The 20,410-nt window shown below is 43.6% G+C and overlaps 1 protein-coding gene and 2 long non-coding RNA genes across 6 annotated transcripts in view; 2 read left to right on the forward strand and 1 right to left on the reverse strand.

Annotated features, from left to right (window-relative positions):
• The window catches only part of LOC129387334 (uncharacterized), a 47,607-nt gene that overhangs the window by 23,887 nt on the left and 3,310 nt on the right, over positions 1-20,410 (forward strand). For 2 of the 4 annotated variants that reach the window (XR_011892824.1, XR_008614601.2), the window contains 2 exons: positions 14,122-17,778; positions 19,204-19,285. This is a non-coding gene — a long non-coding RNA (uncharacterized lncRNA). The remainder of the gene's footprint in view (positions 1-14,121; positions 17,779-19,203; positions 19,286-20,410) is intronic. The other 2 variants (XR_011892825.1, XR_008614603.2) reach the window with 2 other exon arrangements.
• LOC129387336 (uncharacterized) lies at positions 1,754-2,853 on the forward strand. The gene is made up of 2 exons (XR_008614606.1): positions 1,754-2,585; positions 2,620-2,853. It is a non-coding gene; the product is annotated as an uncharacterized lncRNA (long non-coding RNA).
• LOC129387335 (uncharacterized) lies at positions 3,670-16,928 on the reverse strand. The gene is made up of 4 exons (XM_072286539.1): positions 16,845-16,928; positions 6,474-6,656; positions 5,930-5,993; positions 3,670-4,302 (listed from the first exon to the last, which is right to left on the reverse strand). Exons 1-4 carry the CDS (start codon positions 16,909-16,911, stop codon positions 4,260-4,262), a joined length of 357 nt encoding a protein of 118 aa, XP_072142640.1. The 5' UTR covers positions 16,912-16,928; the 3' UTR covers positions 3,670-4,259.

Raw genomic sequence — 20,410 nt, forward strand, 5'->3', positions numbered from 1 at the left:
AGGAGACAAATGAAGTGCTGCAACATTTGCCAACTGGCCTAAGTTAGCACTATATGAGCTTGAACCCAGATGTGCCAGCTGCATTAAGATTGTGATAAAATGTAAAATCGCATGTGTTGAACTCAGTAGGTTGGTTTTCCTTCTTGAAAAAGTGTTGCAGAGTGCCTGTTAAGGATTTACTGAATGATGCTGTCGAACTGTCAACAAGGCTGCCAAAAAATCATTCTTAATACAATCCTTTCATGGACACAGCAAGGTAACAAATTGTTTTGTGTGTGAAGCATTAAGAGTATATTCGTGATCAGATATTGTTCTTAAAAAGTGAACTTTGAAAGCAAACAAGCATTATGTATGAATCAAAAAAGTGGGAGATATATGTCTCACTGTCTAGATACACTATTTTTATCAAGGAGACGGTTACATGATCTAGTCACCCGCTTCTACCTTCTCATGGCTGCCTGTAAAATGGTAAGAAGCAGCATGTGCATGTTTGCATGCTTTTGTGGTTTTTACTGGACAGCCTTTACGCCAGCAGCATATTTTGTGATTTCCCATTCCGGTGGTCGGTCACATCAAGATGTTGGGCATGACAATAGAGGTGAACGGCTCGAACACCATCGCAGTCGCTAAGCTCACCACGAAGGCTGAGAACGCCACACGCCTTCTGAGACGAGTAGCCAACCGGCATCACGGGCTCAAGGAGGACAGCCTGCTTAGACTTGCACAGGCCTTTGTAATCAGTCACTTCATGTACATTGTGGCCATGCACTATTGGTCGAAAGTGGAGAGAGACTAGCTTGAAACGCTCCTGCGTAAGGTCGCCAAGAGAGCCATGGGTCTACCCATGCACACAAGCACTGGACGCATTAAGCGTGTACAACACGCCGAGCGACATAGCGGAGGCACAGGAACGGGCACAGATCACCAGGCTGTCCAGCACACTTGCGGGCAGGTGGATCCTACGAGAAATTGGTGTTGCGCTTCGGCAGATAGAGTGTAACAGCCACGGGCTTACACCCGACAGGAGGAAAAAGATCAGGGCAGCCCCTCTGCCCAGGATTATGAACCCAGAGCACAATACCGACAGACTTGGTCGAGCCAAAGCACTCTGACAGGCAGCCGCCTCCGGGAAAGCTTGCTGCTTTACAGACGCAGCTAAATATCCTGGCAAACGAGCCTATGTAGCAGCGGTGGTCAACAAAGATGGCATGGTCATCAACGCGTGCACGGTCCGCACTGATAGTCCTAAGGTGGCCAAGCAGGCGGCCATCAGCCTTGCACTCCTAGAATTCTGTCCTTCGAAACCGGGAGCATATCCTGGACCGTCGGCAGAATACTTGGTACTCATCACCTCACCCCACACTATGTCAACTGGTTCCTGGCACACATGGGACCATTCCTCCAATGGCTGCTCCCTAACCTCAACGAGACAGCACACGAGACCGCACAAGCTCTAACTCACCGTGCGAGCCCGGACTCCCTCTCGGCAGGATGGGCAAGCGAGCGCGATCCCCTCGTCACTTACAACGATCTCACCCAGCATTATAAGTTAGTCAAGAAAATTGTGCCGCTACCGCACAAAGCACTCAATAAAGCACAAGTCACGTACAGGTGGCTTCAGACGGGCACCTACCCATGCCTGGCCTTCCTGCACAAAATCTTTCTGGATGGGCACCCTCACAATGCGAGTCGCTACTGTAAGGATATAGCTAGCCTTGATCACATGCTCTGGGCTTGCCCCCTGGTGCCGGAACCACAGGGGTGAGTGGGACCGAGCTCTACACAGCTCGGACCTTGAAGCACAGCTCTGGGCTGTCCATCAGGCCCGCAAGGCAGCGGAGAGGCATGGCCTCTCTGTCCCGACGTGGGAGCGGCCCGCTGCATAGTAATCGCGCGTACCGACGGACCTCAAGAAAGTTATCCATCCATCCATTATCACAGCAGTTGTCGGAAAACATTCTGCAGGGAACAGCTAAAACACTATGCATTTCTCATTATAGTGCTATTTTGTGTGCGTGAGTTTAATAAATAGATAATTTGCAGGTGTGTGTATGGCAAATTGAGATGCTAACTTCACCGAAATCATAAAAGCACACAGCACTCTACTTAAAAGAATCTGAGCATTTGGCCACTGTTGTGTCACTAATGTGCACTGTCCTAGCCATCTTCATTACCAAGCAGAAATACAACCAACAGACTATTTTTCGGGCATGCATGAGAATTCGGGTATTTTTGAAACACCGCCACGTACCCAATAGAGGCAATTAATTATAAGGACAGCTGAAATTTCGGATGCTGAAATGCTTTGCCTTCAAAGTGCGGAAGGCACGACCATTGTCAAAAATGTTGTATAATGCCGGTTTTCAAGCGTCAACTTTGCTGCAATATAGCTTGCTACTGGAAGAAGCTTATGCAATGTATTGTGGTGAAGCATACCAGCAGTGGAAAGGGGCCACTGTAACATGGCATGACATGTAATTCTTTATTTACACACATACATACTCTCTCCTGTTACAGCACAAGCACCAAGAAGCCTAATAAGTGTTGTGGTTTGTTTACAAAATTAAGAAAAATTAAATTATGGGGTCTTACGTGCCAAAACCACTTTCTGATTATGAGGCATGCAGTAGTGTGGGACTCCGGAAATTTCGACCAACTGGGGTCTTTAACGTGCACCTAAATCTAAGTACACGGGTGTTTTCGCATTTCGCCCCCATCGAAGTGCGGCAGCCGTAGCCGGGATTCGATCCCGCGACCTCGTGCTCAACAGCCCAGCACCACAGCCACTAAGTAACTAGGGCGGGTACAAAATTAAGTTCCTTGCCTACCCAAATAAAGATGTTTGCAACATGATGTGCATGGTATACCGTCCTTGGGAAGACAAGCTTAATTGGTTGCTGTTGGCTTTGTGTTTTGCTTCACTCTTGAGCAGCACTTACTGACTGCACAGTAATAACAAGCTCCACCAAATGGCTACAGATTACTTCTGTACTACTCCAAGTGTTCCAAAAAGACTTTTCGAACACGAAGTAGAAAAAAAATTTTCTGCTCCTAGACTGCTCCAGAATGACAACTTTCTGCTTGAAATCCTAAACTGTCTTGACCACCACTGAGGGGTTGATCTTCAACATCACTTATATACTTAAGATAAAATCTCGAGTAACACTTACTGGTTGTCTAAACATTTTGAAATGGTTTCATAGGTACTAATTTAACACTTCTTATATGCACTTTTTAAAACATAACAGTGCATAACGATTTCGGTAACATATTTCAGTATTCTACAGTTGATTTGGAGGATTATGCGCCATCACTTGTCTGCAATTATGGAAGTGTAGAGATAAAAAATTGGGGGCAAGAATGCCTACGTTTTACACATTGTCGTTGTACAGAACAAAACCTATGCAACTTGCTATAAAACTGATTTATATAGTATTTGAAATTACCATAAAAAAGTATGTAAACAGCTGGGGTTTCATAGTTCTAGATTCTTATGTTTTCGACTAGCACGTCCCTTTAAATGGCAGTAAAAGGCATGCATAAATTGTTTTTTTGGACTGCCTGATTTTTTAAATGTTTTGTTTTCGCAGTCCTCAGGGAACCACCCCCAAGAAAAAGCACCTTTGACTGTAGCAGTAATCAGTGGTTTGCCCAATTGGCAAACAGTTCAGGATGCCAAACAGCCTCGAGACAGCTGTACCTCTGATAGAAGGCACTAATACACAGTGCAATGCACTGTTTCTGCACTCTGGACAACTGTGATAACAGCTTTATTATGTTACCTATTATAACTGCAAGGTGACAATACAGACAGGATATGCAGGGCATGCAGCGATGAGGACAGTAGCAATGGAATGATATCACCAGTGTACAGAGCGCTGAATTCATTCTTGCTATGTTTACTGATAACTGAGAACTGCATGAAATAAAAAATGCGAGAAAAATTAAGAGAAAAATCCTAAGTGTGAAGGAATACTACTCATCATATCTATTGCAATTATTCTCAAACAGCATTCCCTCTTTTTTTGCTTTTATTATTAATGCATTTATATAGTAATGCTCACCTGCTGTTCCATGTGTTCCATCGACACATACACAATCAGTTGTGGTGTGGTCATAATGACTAGCATAAAATCTCTCATCCAAAAGGTCCTCATTTTTTCTCTGAAAAATTTCACTTTTGTAAGGTTGTCCTTGGTGGATCCTGCTTGCTTAACAGGTTAATGCAGTGGAACGTCTCATCCATGTTGGACCGCACATTATCCAGTACTGCATCCATGGACACGCCTTCTCGCAGCTTGTCTTGAGAGAGTAGAGAAAGTGTATATTAGTTGAAGCATAAGTAAATATTACCGAGCACGCAAGGAAGTGAAATGGGCACTGATGAACATTTTTAATATCATTATTTAGAATTCCTTTAATTGAATAATGAGTTACATTCACTTACAAAAAGCTTTTGCAATGGTGTGTAGTTCTTGGATTTTTGTTCTTTTTACGTAAACTCTTTGCAAGGACATGGTGCTGTGCAGCCTTCAGCTGCTGAAGCGGCAAGATTACATATTTAAGTGCTTCAATGTTTGGTGTCATTGATAAACGGTCATAGGGATCATCTGCACCAGTGTTATCAGGTACGTAAGCGAAGAAATTTATTGTGTGTACCAAGTTTACAGCTAGGCTGCCAATTTCATCCTTCACTGTTGGTAACCTTGTTCGAACAAAAGATATTACTGAACCATTGTGAAAGCATTGCACTGGACTGGACATGTGAAGATTGTGGTTCAGATCCTACCCAGGGCAATAATGTCTTCCAACTTTTATTTCCTTTGCTAAATATTGCCATTATTTACAATTTCTATTCTTCAGTTAAAACTTCATTTTCCAATTACATTCCATAGCATAAGTTATTTCCACTTCCATAGTGGCCTGCCACCATAGAAGGGCAAAACAGGGTCGGCAATCGAAAACGTGTAGCATTTCCAGATTAACTTAAACATAAACATCACTGTTACTGATTGCATTGCTGCACATAATTTTATTAATGTCAATATATATATATATATAATGAATTAATGCTTTCAGCAATTATTTATATAGTTGATTTATCAGTCATTCATCCATATTTACAAGGAGCAGACACACCTGTGAACGTATGCTTTGAAGGCTATGCAGTCATGTGGGTTTTTGAGTTAAAGGTATTATTTCAGTCAAGTAGAGTACTGACTGAACACTTGAAGCTGTTTTACGGGTTCATGTCTAAGCCTAATTATCGTTATCATTCCAATCATGTTTCATTCATGTAGCTGATTCATGAGCATTTAAAATATTTAGGTACCATATTTTCCAAACCATAGGTGCCACCCTAATTTTCGTCCAAGCATCTTGTACAACCGTGCAACTTATATATGCAAGACCAACATGAGACATTCTTTTTCTCCAGCAATGTACTTGCAGTTTATTTTGTCTGCTGGAATGTGCAGCTCATAAAAAAATTTTTTACTGAAGTTTAGTGCCCTGAAATGGGTAAGTATGACATTTGAGGATAAGTGTATAAACATGCACAATCGCATTTCACGATGCTGACCCAAGTTAAAATAGATGCATCTTATACAATGAGTTATATACACATTTTTTTCTTTGAAAGTTGTGAAAAGAGGGGGGAAAGGGGGTGACTTGTACAACAGTTCAAATTATAGTCCAGAAAATATGGCACATGGTTTGTGAGCCCTGCATATAGTAGAGTAAAATACAACTTGAGCTGATGAAAGTTTCACATGGAAAGCACATCTGCTGTGGAAGACCTACAGTAGTGGCGAGAGGTCGCAGTTTCATCGATGTCTGTAATACTTGCACTTCAGTTTAGGCAAAATGGCAGACATAATTATGTACAATGCACCTTAAGTAAACCCAAGTGGAAATGATTCCAGCTTACTGCTGTTTTGAGACATTGAATCCCACTAGGATCATAAGCCATATCAATCCAGGTAACTGCAAGCCTGAAAGATAAAGCAGAAAGGGAAAAAGCCACAGTCTGCTGCGTGGCATACAGTGCACCAGGAGGCACTACACCTTCCTGCTTGGTACATGAAGTGATGCAAACAGTATAAACAATAACTAAAGTCGTTGCCTGCAATAAGAATAGCCATATAGGTCAAATAAAGGCCACTGGCTGTGCCAAGGTAGTTGTTACCACTGTGAAATTGGAGAACGGTTCCCTTTTTTCTCTCTCTCTCTGAACCCTTCAGGCATTGATACAATGTAGCAAAATGATAAACATGTTTATGATGTCATTAACTACAATGCCCTGCAGTCAATAAAGGTGGCCTCGAATTATGTGGACATGAATTTCAAATGCACTAACATGTGCTCCAAGTTCATTGCATGGTCTGGCATGAGTATTGCCTTGTATTTGTGATGTTGAAAACTCGGCAACCACTCTTGATATATTATAAAGCAGAGCAAAAGCGGTTTCTTACCAGCAATAGCAGCTCTTTCCGACTTGGACAGAAAAACACCACCCAGTTCAAAGTCGTGGCCTCTGTGCTTGGATTGGAAAACCACATACACACTTGTGTTGTCTTCAGTCACGGCCATTGCCGCAAAACATCTTTTTCCACACTTAACACTTGAAGGCCGCTTCAGCTTTTGTTTACTTGTAGCTGTGGAAAAAGATAACCGGGTGGTTTATTCTAACTTAAGCACTGGACTTCCAACACATGCTTAGTGGTGGTTCTACTTCGCCATTTACACCATTTAGCTACAATTCAACTTGCCTGAAACCTGGCTACGCGAACTGCGCAAAGGTGTGGTATTTTCACGCTTTCAGGGCAACGCAGCGTTTTCAGCAGGGGTATGAAAAGACTTAAATATAGGAACCAAATAGTGAATGTGCAAGTAATTCAGTTTGAGATGCATCATCTACTAGACTTTTCAAATATTCAGTAATATTTGCAGTAGTGCAATGGATTGCCCGACATCAATGCATTGCATGCAGCCTTTCAAGGGCACTTGGTTTGTCTCGGAACAAGCACACAAATAAAACAAATCTGGGTTTTTACATGCCAATACCACGATCTGATTATCAGGCATGCCTCTCTCAGTATAAGTTTCGTCCTGGCTCTCAACACCGATCGAAGCAATTACTATATGCAATGCTAACAGGGTATGGTGACAAAAGCAGCATTTATAGCAAGCACAATGGCATGCGCTAAGATAAGACCCATTGACCACTGGAAGGCACACAGTTTGCATTGCATACATGTGCTCTTGCACGTGGTTCAGAACTCTATGACACTTTGTCATCTTTTAAGTACAGGAACTAACTTCTGTGCACGGTTGTGATAGTTGCTGACTTGTGAAAAGAGGGGGAGGTTACTTCTGCCAGGTTCAAATTATTGTCCAGAAAATATCGTATATGGTTTGTGAGCCCTGCATATAGTAGAATAATATAAAAGTTAAAGTGATGAAAGCTTCACATGGAAAGCACATCTGCTGTGGATCTTGTGGACTCGTACAGCAGTGCTTCATCAGTTATCAAAAACCCGTACGAATGATCTCGGAACCAATCGCCAATTAGCCAATCGTACCAATATATTAGCGCCAAGCTTTCTGCGACGGCTTGCAGCCCATATCACAATCACCAAAAGCTAATTTCATGGCACACTACCCTGACCTCTGGCCCTAATCAGCACTGCTTCGTCAGGTCGGTTGGGTATCAGCAACTAAAGCTACAGTTAGCTGATTAATCGACTCATATCTATTTGCAGAGGCCAGCAAACCACTTGCAACAAAATTGAGTGCATGGAATGGTAGCAATGTTGTTCGTGCCCACTACCGCCATCTTTGCATCCATTTGTGCTATGGCACCTCCTTCTGGACGCCGTTCATAGCCTCACGGCAGTCTCTTGTCGAGCTTCTTGCGTTGTTATCGGGTGTAATACACTTGTGCATATTGCCATAGTGCTTGTGAAAGCACACATGTCATTTGCAATGCACATAAGACATTCACCTTTACTTCTTTTGTTGTGTGACAGAGCAAATTGTTCTAGTGCAGTTGTAATTTCTTGCCTCTCTGACGCCTAGGCACACAGCTGCTTTCATTAGCCCACAAAATTTTTATTTGTTTACAATGGCTTTCTACCTACTCAAATAAAAGTATTTGCAACATAATGGCATGGTACTAATTGGCTGGTTCTAGGTGTTAAAGTTTTCTTAAATGTGTAAGCATTTCTATGCTTACCCAACGTCCATCATGCAAGATAAAAATGTGGGCCGATCCCAGAGATAGTGCAATACTGGGCCGACCCACGGCGGAGGTGAACAGCCTTCAAGCACTCAACAAAGTGAAAAGTGCATACAATATAGATAAGAGCATGCAGCAGCGAGTGGCTTTACTTTTGTTCTGCCTGTTGCTACCACGAGATCGAAGCAGCGCTCACAAATCTCTCAGCACACACCGCACCCTGCCCCTTTCGCAGATCGCTTTCACGATATGGGCCCACTCTTCAAGGCAAAGCTACGAGAACACGGTGTTCAAGATATGGTGCACGCGGCGCATAATAATTTGACGTGGACGGATAAGGCACTAAAGAGCAGTACCAGCTTATGATGAGAACGTCGTCAGCACACCTGGTGCCACCATCCGCAGCAGTCCATGTTGCTGCGATGCTGCTGTTTATACCGGTCATATTAACTTCCATAACACTCTTTTTTGTTCAAGTACCCTAAAGAGTCCAGGAGGCATAGGGGTGGGGGATGTTACGATTGGCCAGCGGGGATAGTGACCTTCTGGCTTCGCTGCAATGAATCGCTTCGTGAAGCCAACAACACGCCCCCTTCGAGTAGCCCTACGGAGCCAGTAAGGCTAGACACGTTTGGCGCACAGGATTGTTAGCTGGTTCGCTGTCAAGTTTGTTCTATGGCGTTCCCCCATATACTCTGGTAATAGTCACGGTCGTTTGACAGATTCAGCAGCTAACTGCAGAGTCAGCTCAGGAACGAAGACGTGCCAGCTTGAGTCAAGCGTGACAACATCTGTCTACGAGGCCCCACTCGTTTCGGTGTGTTCAGTGAAACAAAAGTGCAAGAGAGTATGTTAACCTTCGCCCTTAAAGGCGAGTACTTCGACGACTTTGAATGCTTTGATTGGATGAAGGTTGGATGGCAGCTTTCCCTGGCCTAGGGATCTAGTAAGGACAGAGTGTGTTTAAGCAGACATTTTCGGCTGTTCAGTGTGCATTTCAGTCGTGCTAGACCCTTACTCCTCGTTCTTAATGAGAACAAGTTCCTCCCTTCAACAACATCCTTAGCATTGAATGAGTCGGACGACGGTATGGGCCAGATACCCCTTTTTTCATGGCAGACACCAACTCATTATCAGATCTCGGCTTTGGCACATGAAGTGTCAAAATTTGAATGTTTGATTTAACTGCAGGTGCGGCGGCTGCCTAGTTCCTGCGTCATTTTAGATTACCTTTATCGTTCATTTCTATCTTCGTTTTCTGTTTGGGCTCCCTGGGGCTAGACCATAGCCGTTATGGCTAGACGCGGCGATGAAAAAATAGGCGAGTCTAGAAGCGTTGCCAATTTTGGTTCCTTAAAGTCAACTTTGCCGTAATACACTGCGGTGAAGTATACCACGAATGCAAAGGGGCCACTGTGAGGGGACACAGCACGAGTTCCTTAATTATACACGTGCGTTCCAGTTTTCTGTCAGTACAAGCACGGAGACAACTAATAACCAGAACTTTATTTCTAACAAGTTGTTACAATTTGTTGGGGTTCTTCAAGCGAGAAGCTGTTGCAAACAGCTTGAACGTCCTTGACAGCACAGCAGTCAGTGTAGAAGAAAATAAAGCATGTATATAATCATATATTATATATAGTGATATACTACACACTATATTAGATCGTGCTTAACAATGGTAATTGCATAGTTATAAAATAGTAAAGAGGGTGAACAGTGCAACTCTATGTCTCAACCGAAACTAACATGAACACAGTATATATATATATATGTATATACATATATATATAAAGAGAGAGATAGAACAGCGCATTAGTAACTCCAGTTACAGATATCCAACATTTGTTCCCGCACACAGGCATCATGTAACGAACGATTGTAGACCAAAAATTATTTCGCGTTTCTTTCCGGATAAAGACATGAACATTAATAATGCCTTGGTTTTCATACTTATTTGGAAGTTAGGCAACATTACAGGTTAGCGATTGCATTAGATAAATTGTTAGCCTTTTTGGCACGAGCCATCTATTCTGGCGGGCTAGTTGGTGCGAATCCATGAATACTTTGTTTAGCGTAAAAGAACAGACACAAGAAAGACGATAGGACAAGGCGCAGCACCTTGTCCTGTCGTCTTTCTTGTGTCTATTGTTTTGCGCTAAACAAAGTATCCATCTATCCTGGCTGTAGTCCCGACAGTGACTTTACAAGTGAAGAGAATTTGTTAGAGGAAAAAATATGTATGCAGTAAAGGAAGGCCATATACATCTGGCAGTTTGATAGCATTAAATTCGGTAAAAAGTGGTGATGTTGCGTGGAGGTATGGAACGTTGGCAATAATTTGACGTGCACGTTTCTGAAGAAAAAGCTTGTGTGTGTTAGTGTTCACAGTGGTGCCCCACACACGCATGCAGTAGTTAATGTGAGACGCAAATAGTGCCTGGTAAATTTGTAATTTCAACTTTTCTGGAAAGAAATAATGATTTTAAGGCCGTTGTGGCTGGACCATCCCAATGAAGTGGAAAGGAGCGCGTTCGCTTTAGGAATGACATTGCAAGCCTCCAGACCAGAGACAAAGAGGTTGGTATCATCTGCATATAGAATGGTTGTTGCCTCGCTTTCTGCGAGGGTTCATCGAGCAATAAGGTTCCCAAAGAGCTCCAGCAACTCCAGCAAATTCGGCAACACTGATGCACGCGGCTGTTCCCCCACTCTCTATTCCCCCCAGCCGCACTTTGCCTCGCTGCACCGCTCATTCTTGGCCCAGCACCCGTCCGATATGGAGGTTCCCATTGTTGATCCCGCCAAGTACGAGATTCGTTCCGTAATTAACTTTTTGCACGCCAAAGTGACTCCACCCATGGATATTCATCATTAGTTGACAGAGGTGTATGGCGACAAGTGCATGTCCGTTCAACACGTCCGAAAGTGGTTCAGGGAGTTTAGTGCCAGTTGAAAGAAAGTCCACGATGATGAACGGAGTGGAAGACCGTCAGTTTCGGTTATCAAGATGGCCCAATGCAAAGTGCTTCAGAAGAGGAGGATCAACATCTGTGAACTTGTTGCTCAGATTCCTGGGAGTTCTTACGGTACAGTAGAAAGAGCTTTGACTGAAAAATTGGAGTATCATAAGTGTTGTGCTCAATGGATGCCGCGGCTATTGACATCAGACTACAAGGAGAAACGCCTTGACTGTGCTGGCCAGTTTCTTCAAAATTGTCAAGAAGATAAGGAAGGATTGTTGGGCTCCATTTTTATGGGAGACAAATGAAACAAAAATCCTGATATGAAACAAAAATCCAAAGAGTGGCGTCACCCAGAGTCACCAGTCGCAAAGAAGTTCAAACTCCTGCTGGCAAAGTCATGGCCACTGTTTTTTGGGATCGTAAGGGAGTACTGCTGATCGATTTAATGGAACGTGGGACAACAATAAACTCTGCGAGTTATTGTGCAACACTATGAAAACTCAGGCAAGCTATCCAGAACCGCCGGCGAGGACGACTGGCAGCCACTGTAAGACTGCTTCACGACAACGCCCGACCTGACGTCTCCCGTCAAACCCGGGAACGTTTGACAAACTTTGGCTCGACTGTCACGCCCCACCCACCGTACAGTCCGGACCTCGCGCCTAGTGATTATCACTTGTTCCCCAAGCTAAAGGAACATTTGAGTGGCCAACGCTTCCGGAGCGATGAAGAAGTCGAAGAGGTGAAACGCTTAATCAATGGGTCGGCGGCAGACTTCTACGACGCTGGGATACAGAAATTGGAGCACTGTATACAAAAATGCGTAGAAAAAGATGGCGATTATGTAAGTTTCATCTTTCCAATAATGTAAATTGCTATGAGAATAAACAGTGTTGTCTCTTTCTAAAATTGATGGGAACCTTATTTCTGGATCAACCCTCGTATGTCCATTCATCATGTCATTAATGTAAATGTCAAAGGGGACCTAAAATGCTGCCCTGTGGGACACCTAACAATATTGCCCTGTTGGAGGAAATACTATTTCCGATGATGACGCATTGCCTGCAAACAAGCAGATACGAACACAAGAAAAGAATATGCCATTCCGTGTACACCGTTGGCAGTCAACTCTTAATAGAATCTTGTGTCGCAGACGGTCAAAAGCCTTGCTGTAGTCAATAAATATCCAGACTACTAGGTTTCATTTTTGCAGCTTCTTGATTAATACCTGCTCAACAAGCAGTGCAGTTTCGGTAGAGCAGGTCATCAAAGCTGTTTCGCCATCGCCAGGGTTCGTGCCACGCTCCAACCATGATTCCTCACTCCTTTGTGCCCTCCTGAGGGGCACGGTCATGGCCCCCCAAACAAGGGGCTTAAATCACCACTGCAACATAATTACAATTTGTCGCTTTTAAATATGCTTCAACGCAATACATTGCATAAGCTTCCCTGCTTAACTCAACTGTGATGCGGCAGAGGTGACTTTAGGAACACTTTCTAGACGTGCCAAACAATACGCGCATTCTGGTCGGAACTACACCTGACTTAACATTCCGACATGTAGACATGGCTGGCCCTTGTGCAGTTTAAGAGCATGGATACGCATGCTGGTTGTGGCTTGAGAAGATGCAATTTCTTAAACAAGTTTCAATGCCAATGCCCTAGACTGAGCTTCACCGCAATGCAGTTGTGTTATGCACTGGAGCTTCCGTAATGTATTGCGGTCCATCACTGCAGCAACGCCAGAACCAGCTTTGAATGGGTGCCAGATGAGTTATTAGATGTCTCGGTGCGCATACTGTGACAGATGACGGCGCGTGTGCGCATGTATAGTCGGGAACATGTGCAAGGCTGCCTTGCAGTCACGTATATGGAGCTTGCAAGATGGGCGAAGCAAGGCCCAAATCACCACAACCCTGCCAGAAGTAGCTCTAAATCCCTGCCTGTACACTTCTTAGGGGTCTCGGTGCTTTTACAGTGATCGGAGATTGCACATATAATATTATATTTTCAAAACTGAGCTCATTGAAACATCTTTATGTTCGTGCTACGCACACAAAAACGAGGAATAAGAAAAAAATTGTGCAGATCCCACACACTGTGGGAATCGATGTAAGTGAAGCTTTCCATGCTGGATGCTCTGACTGATGATATTTAGCAGTGTTCACGGCTAAAGCTTAATTTCTTGCAACGTTTAGGCTAACACGAGATTGGCGAATTGATGTTAAACGTTACCTTGCGTGCACCACTGCTGTTTGTCTGCGTAATAGGCAGAACACACAGGGAGAGGTGTTTGCATGAGGCGTTATTGTGCACCATATCTTATAACTTCTGAGATGGTTGAGCGTTGTCATTTCCTCACATGGCACATCACATTATGGCAGAAGTATTAAACGAATTGGATTATGGGGCTGTACGTGCCAAAACGACACTCAGATTATGAAGCACGGCATAGTGGCAGACTTCAGATTAATTTTGACACCGTGACACCATGATGTTCTTTAATGTGTCCCAAATCTAAGTGCACATGGGTTTTCTATTTTGCCCCCGTCGAAATGTGGCTCCCGCGATTGGGATCAAATCCATGACCTCTAGTAATGCCATAGCCGCAGAGCTAATGCGGCGGGCACAGAAGTGTTGATTTCACAGTCAACCACTTTTGTAGTGTTTCCTGGACGCTGCGGTGCACGTTAATTAATGCAGCTCTGCTTTTGCACGCCCTGTGTGAGTTGCCCACTTGACATACTTACATGGCGTTTATTTTTCATAAATAGCAGCAATGTATTGTATCGTGCCTTGAACTTAAGCACCCTGCAACCGCTGTTGTATAGTAGTGGAGTTTCCTTGCCTTCTCAAGTTGCTTCCCCCATCTTATATGGGAACTGCCTCTTCTCCCTCTTCGTCTCCTCTCAACAGTTCTATCTGCATCCCCTCTCGCCTCACACGTAAGCCTCACTGCAGTTTCTGCAGTGCTTCTGAGGGGAGTCACGGATAATTGCAGCTGTCAAGTGGCTAATGTGACAACGGCCAGGGAGCTCCAGAGGGCATTGTGTACACTCGATGCGGTGGGGTGAAAACAAGTTTCTCCCATGTCCTTTCCTCTTTTACTTGTGCCTGTCATGTATATACACACACTGAACACCCTCCCCCCCCGACGTGGTGTGTGCGACATCAGCAGCAGCCCACAGCAGCTGCTGGAGTGGGAAAGTCAAAGGAAGAGACAAAGAAAGCTTCACTTTAAAATAAAATGCGTAGAGGTTTCTATGCTTACCCAATGAGGAAACCCGTCCGTCACGTAAGATGGTGGCTTTCAAGATAAGGCCCACATGAGCGAGCGAATTGTAAGATCGGGCCTGCGCAGCTGCGCCATACGCAGCGGCGGCTGGTGTACAGTTGATAATGGTTTGCATTGAGAGGAGGCAGCGTCATCGACCACATCTACGTATGACGTCTACCTAACTTGACACTGTTCAATTACGTCACGTAGAACAGCACGCATTGGCCAATGCTCATCTTCCACGAAGCAGCAACATCATCCAAACGCACCATGACATAAAAGGAGTGAACAGTGCTACTACTGGCCTCTGCTTCATACTCATGATGGTCTCAGTTTAACATTTCAGTGTTGCAACTGCGCTTCTCCATTTTATGATTTTTTCGTGGCATTTCTCGCAATTATATGAAACACAGCAGCATATGACGACAAAACAGTGATCAGTAGCAAATGCTTATGCATCATTTAGATAAATCCCACAGGATATTCTGCATGTAATTTTATCTTTTTCCACTTTCAGTATGCTTCACCGCTATGGTATGCTTGACTGCGTAACATTGCTATGTCCAGTGTCTCTGACCCTTTCCCACTGTTGGTATACTTCATCACAATGCTAAGTGCGTGGTTGAATGTGTAACACTACTGTATTGGGATGAAGCTAACTTATGGGTCTCACATTAAACAGTTTTAATTTGGCGTACGCTATATGCTATAGTATAGCGTATGCTAAGCAGCGCACATTTCTTTAGTTTAGTTGGCCTGTGAGATGTTCGGATCTCAGAGGCCATGTGCCGTCATTGCGGCTATCTCCCGACTGTAGCTATAGGTGGTGCTAACATGTCGAATGTTTCTTTCATTAGGCTTCGACTCGTTCGAAATGAGAAGCGGTCTCAAAAACACCACACGGTTATCCAGAATACTCTGTCGTCGAAGCAGCCTGAGACTAAGCGAAAGCCATTTACACAGTCATTTGCTAAGAACAAAGTGCATTTTACAAAAGCAACGCCAAATTCAATTCGAAGTGGGCAGCCGGGCCGCCGTCATGTTTCACGCAAACTCCACAAACCACGCAAAGACGCTAACGCTAAATCTGAGAAATAGAGTGCGTACACTATACGCGATAGGTCGTTTAGCGCTCTGCGCATGCGCAGTGATGACCCACTATTTTACAGCGTACACTAAACTAAAAGTGTCTATTATGCAGCATGTTTTAGATGCTTGCTAGTTTTAAAGTCCAAAAGCCAAGATACAACAGCGTCACACACTATCATGTGAGGAAAACGAACCGCTGCATGCAGCAAGTAGCATCAGCATAAGCACTAGATTACAGTCGAACAGCTCTACAATGAAGACCACAATGAATTTGCCTGTACAACAAAGAAACTTATGCGTCCCTGGCGGCTGATTTATGTTTATAAAACGAATGCCACACCAGCGCCGCCACTGCCCTGTGAAGATTTCACCAGGGTAGGCTGTGCGCTAGTGCTAACAACAGCGTATTTGAAGAGCGTGCTGATATTACTAGTCCTGCTGCCCTGCTCCAGGATTCACTCAACTCGTATGCTACTTGTTCTAACGCATCAACAGCTGACGAATGCATGGAAAGGCCATGAATGTCAATGAAGGCGACCAAAAATTTTGACAGCAAGGGAGGCTTAGTGGCACTAGACAATCGGGGGCTTTGCTTTGCATGGCTCCTGCATTTGGTTGGAGAGCAAGCTGGGAACCTCAATGGAGCATAGGGTGGCTACAGTAGAACATGCTGTCAGGGATATTGTGCGGAGAAAAACTATCAGACTATCTCGTTAAGTCTTTCTTGAATTCTTGTTAAAGATTTTCTTTTGTTGAAAGTGCTTAGCTATTGTGAACAGTGAGCTGCGCAACCTTTTGCACAACGTGACCTGCGTAACGAAGGATTTTGAAGGTGCGAGCACTTTGTTAAAAAGGCGTTTGACTACATAGATACATTCAGAGCAGCGCCTTCTACCCTTTAGCCCATGCAGAATTTGTAGGTCCTATGTTTGTAGGTCCTAGGTTCTGCTGATGTACTGCAGTGAAGCCTTTAATATGTGTCCCAATGTCCGATGCTGCGGAGTTTAATATATCCATTTAATGTCAGAACAAGTTTGATGTATGAAGTTTCATATACATGTAATTCTCTTGGTGATTCACCACCTGTTATTTAAGCAATAATTCCATTTATCATTGTTTCATATAACAAGGTTCAATTGTAATGAATTATTGCTATATGACATTCTTTCCACTACTATAACTAATACTCTCAAGCTTGGAACCTCCCAGCTTCCTCATACAGTTGGCCAATGTGACAGCACACCTGACGCAACAAGCCATGTCGTACACTTACTCTGTGCATATTCACAGCCCATGCAAGCTTGTGCTGAAAGCTTGTTGCTGCTTGCAGAGGTAAACATTTCACTTGACTGTTGTAATGATCTTGCTGACTATGTGATGGAATAAACAGTTACTCCACAATAAAACAGTATCAGGCCATTTTGTAAACATTAGTTTGAAGTAAAACTGTGCCATGCATCGTCGAAAAAGGAAAACAACATTACAGGGATGAGCATAGTTATCGTGGGCTTGTCTCTATAGCTTTTATGTCTTGCTTTGTCCACATTATGCTGCACAGTTTTGGTTGAAGCGGTTATTGGCTGGCAGACGTCTTCCCAACATGTTACTACGAGTTTTGATGAAAGCAGTCTTGGCCAACCCCTCTACCCCTGGTTCTCTGGCTTAGGTGGTGGTGCCTCCAGTGGTTCAGATTTGAATGGGTGCAAATTAATTCTCCCTCTCAGTGAAATCATACCAACTTTCCCAGGTTACCTGGCTTCCACAATTCCTCCTAAGTTGGACTTGTTCAACAGCTTTACCGAGTACTTTAAGTAGGCAGTGTATTCTATGTCGTAGGGCAAACAGAAAATTAGCATAAGCACTCTTGCTTTCAGGCTACCACAGACTTCGAGTTAATAGTGCAGTCCAGATCAACATGTCCTACCTTGATCCCTCCAGCCTATGTGCCAGCCTTCCCTATGAGCCACTACTTGTGCAGGTGGACATACCTTCTTTGTTCCATGCAAAACATTTTGTTAACTGTTTTCAGGAAAAAGTAGTTCAAGCATAAATGGCTAACACATGCTCTTCATACCAGGGTGCCATGGATAATGGAGAAGATAGGGAAGTACAGGCTAGCATCGCTGTCCAAGATCCATCTGGCAGCTTCTCTGTCACAGGTCCATGTGTCCTAACTGCTGGTCTTCAATGGGAGTTGACACTAGGAGGTAAACGCACCTCGTCTGTAAAAGAAGACTGTGCAAACATACCCAGGACTTTCTAGTTATGTCTGTGGTTTCAATGTCGTGATCAGAAGTCATGTATGAAGCGAACCCAGCTTACAGTATTATAGCCAGAATACAATGGTTTAGTAACATTGAAGTTGTTCTGTCATTTTTTTAGCTTGTTCAGAATCACAACAGAATTGAAGGCAGCAGAATTGTGCACCAAAGGTGCAAGTAATTTTTGATAAATCCAATGCTTAAGGTGACCATGAGCTTATTCAACCTAAGTTCCTAACGTCTACTTAACATGTCACAAGATGTTAGTGGAAATGAAAAGACCGCCATTTATAGTGATAGAACCAAGCATGCTGTTTGTAGTTCAAGTAGGAATGATAATTTTGAATTGGCACAGAAAGTTGCAAAAAACTGGCCATGAAAGCTTTTTACTTGAGATTTAGTCCATGAGGTCACTGTGTAAGTCACCTGTTATGAAGAGCAGCATACTTATTGCTTAATATTGCAGCCTTTATATTACATATATGTTCCTGCTTTATTGTATGCATATTAGGAAGTAAATAAAAAGTTCATACTAACAAGCGGCGCTGCCTTCAGGGCAACGAATGGAAGGGCAGAGTGCTGATGTTCCTCACTGCACGGTGGCGAACGTGAGTGTTTTTGTATGAGCAGGAGTTTGCAGCTGAATACCCCGAGTACTGTGCCACAGATGGCTGGCAGCACTAGAGTAATAGCACTACTGGCATACTACTCAGGTTAGCTTGATTAAATAAAATGAAAAAGCTTTCACTTGTACATGATGAAAGCAGTTGGATCGGAAACCATAAAAGGATGTACCTATTATTGTAGAAATACTTCAACATTTCTGAAAACATGAACAGCAAGAGCATTGGCTCTACACAAAGATTACTTTCTTACAGCTATAAACACTATAAATTGGGAAGGGCCCATTTCCTCCCAGCACAATCCTCGCTAAGTAGACGGCAAGCAATGGCATGGCGCCTCTTAAAAACGGATACATATTCAAACCCAATGGCCTACCACTGCTACTACCCGGACCTTTACACGAATTGATGTAGATTCTGTCAAGAAAGGGCAGACCTACACCATATGGTTTAGGCTTATACTCAGATGCCCACGCAGAATAAAATACACAAGACCAGAAAGCAGTGGAAGACCGCGTAGCTCAGTTGTGCACCAGAAGACCAACTTAAGCGAATCCAGCAGGCCGAAGATGCCACCATGGTCCAGGGGCTCGAGGCCATCATCTAGGTAGAGAGGCCTAGGTCTGAAATCTGCTGTCCTAAAATAGTTTATTCCTCCTCCTCCTTAGATCTAGGGCTGCACTTGTCTGCTTTCCACCAATGCCAGCGTATAAGTTCTATTATGCCCACCTATCACTGTTTCTGGCAGGTTCCCAGATAAAAAAAATTTATATCAAGAATTTTTCACAGCATTTTCCACGTTACCTCTGTATGGTTGGATACACTGACCGGTAAGCTTTCCATTGCATTTTTAAAAAATGAGTTCCACACAAACTGGTGTTCAGTCCGTTTTACTAAATCTATAGGTCACTGTTACCAATTATAGTTAGCAGGCACGAGTAAGTGTGGTTGGTATTCTGACAAGGTCATATAAACAAGCTTACAGAACTGTTTTAAATAACACGACTGCTTTCTGATGTTTTACTGGCATTTCAATTTTCTTTCTATTCTTTTTCAAGAACTAAACTTAGGATGAAGTTTTCATAGTACGATCTTGCTTTTGGAGATTAATAATAGGTAAAATACTGTAAAGTACTGGTGTTTCCAGCAAACTTCCTCATTTTCAGCCACGGTGCTACCTTGAGGTTCGTGGCCCACATGATGACTAGTGTAGTGCATTTATTGTGTTAGTGCGAGTAGTGTAACCTGTTATGATATGACATGCTAGTCTTGAGTATTTTCTTACAATGTGCCAGCACGCAACATGGGAATATTTACTGTGAGGCAATTCGCTACAAAGCTCGTCCTGGTCCAGGACTCGAACCCGGGATCACCGCCTTTCCGGTGCAGCCACTCTAACATCTGAGCTAACCAGGCAGCTAGCAGATGGCAGGGCAAAGTCAAATTGCCTTTGCATCGAGTTGTCAACAAATTCGACTTCGCCCTGCCATCTGCTAGCTGCCTGGTTAGCCCAGATGGTAGAGTGGCTGCTTCAGAAAGACTGTGGTCCCGGGTCCGAGTCACGAACCAGGTCGAATTTTCTTCAACTACGAGGCTTTTCTTCGGAGGAACCCGTATGGGTTTCCTTTGTAGCAGTTGCTATGATTGGGTGGATGTGTCATTTTTCCCTTAATAAATTACTTCTCTCCACCTTGCGGGTTTTTGCAGAACTATTACGTTAGTTCAGTATAGTACACTAACAGAAGACAGTGATGTGTATGAAAAAAAATAGTTTTATTTCAAATAATGCATACTAACTAGACGTGGTGTATTTATCCGCATGAACATGGAATATTAAAAGCTTAAACGGGCTGTGCTTTGATGTGGATAAAGTGGTAACTGTGATAGTGCGGTGTTCTTTTAAGCAGGATTATGATATAATTGTAGGGAATTGTCATAGCTGGAAAAGTTTGAAG

This window comes from Dermacentor andersoni, chromosome 2 (assembly GCF_023375885.2).
Source record: "Dermacentor andersoni chromosome 2, qqDerAnde1_hic_scaffold, whole genome shotgun sequence".
In the NCBI taxonomy this organism is placed as follows: Eukaryota; Metazoa; Arthropoda; class Arachnida; order Ixodida; family Ixodidae; genus Dermacentor; species Dermacentor andersoni.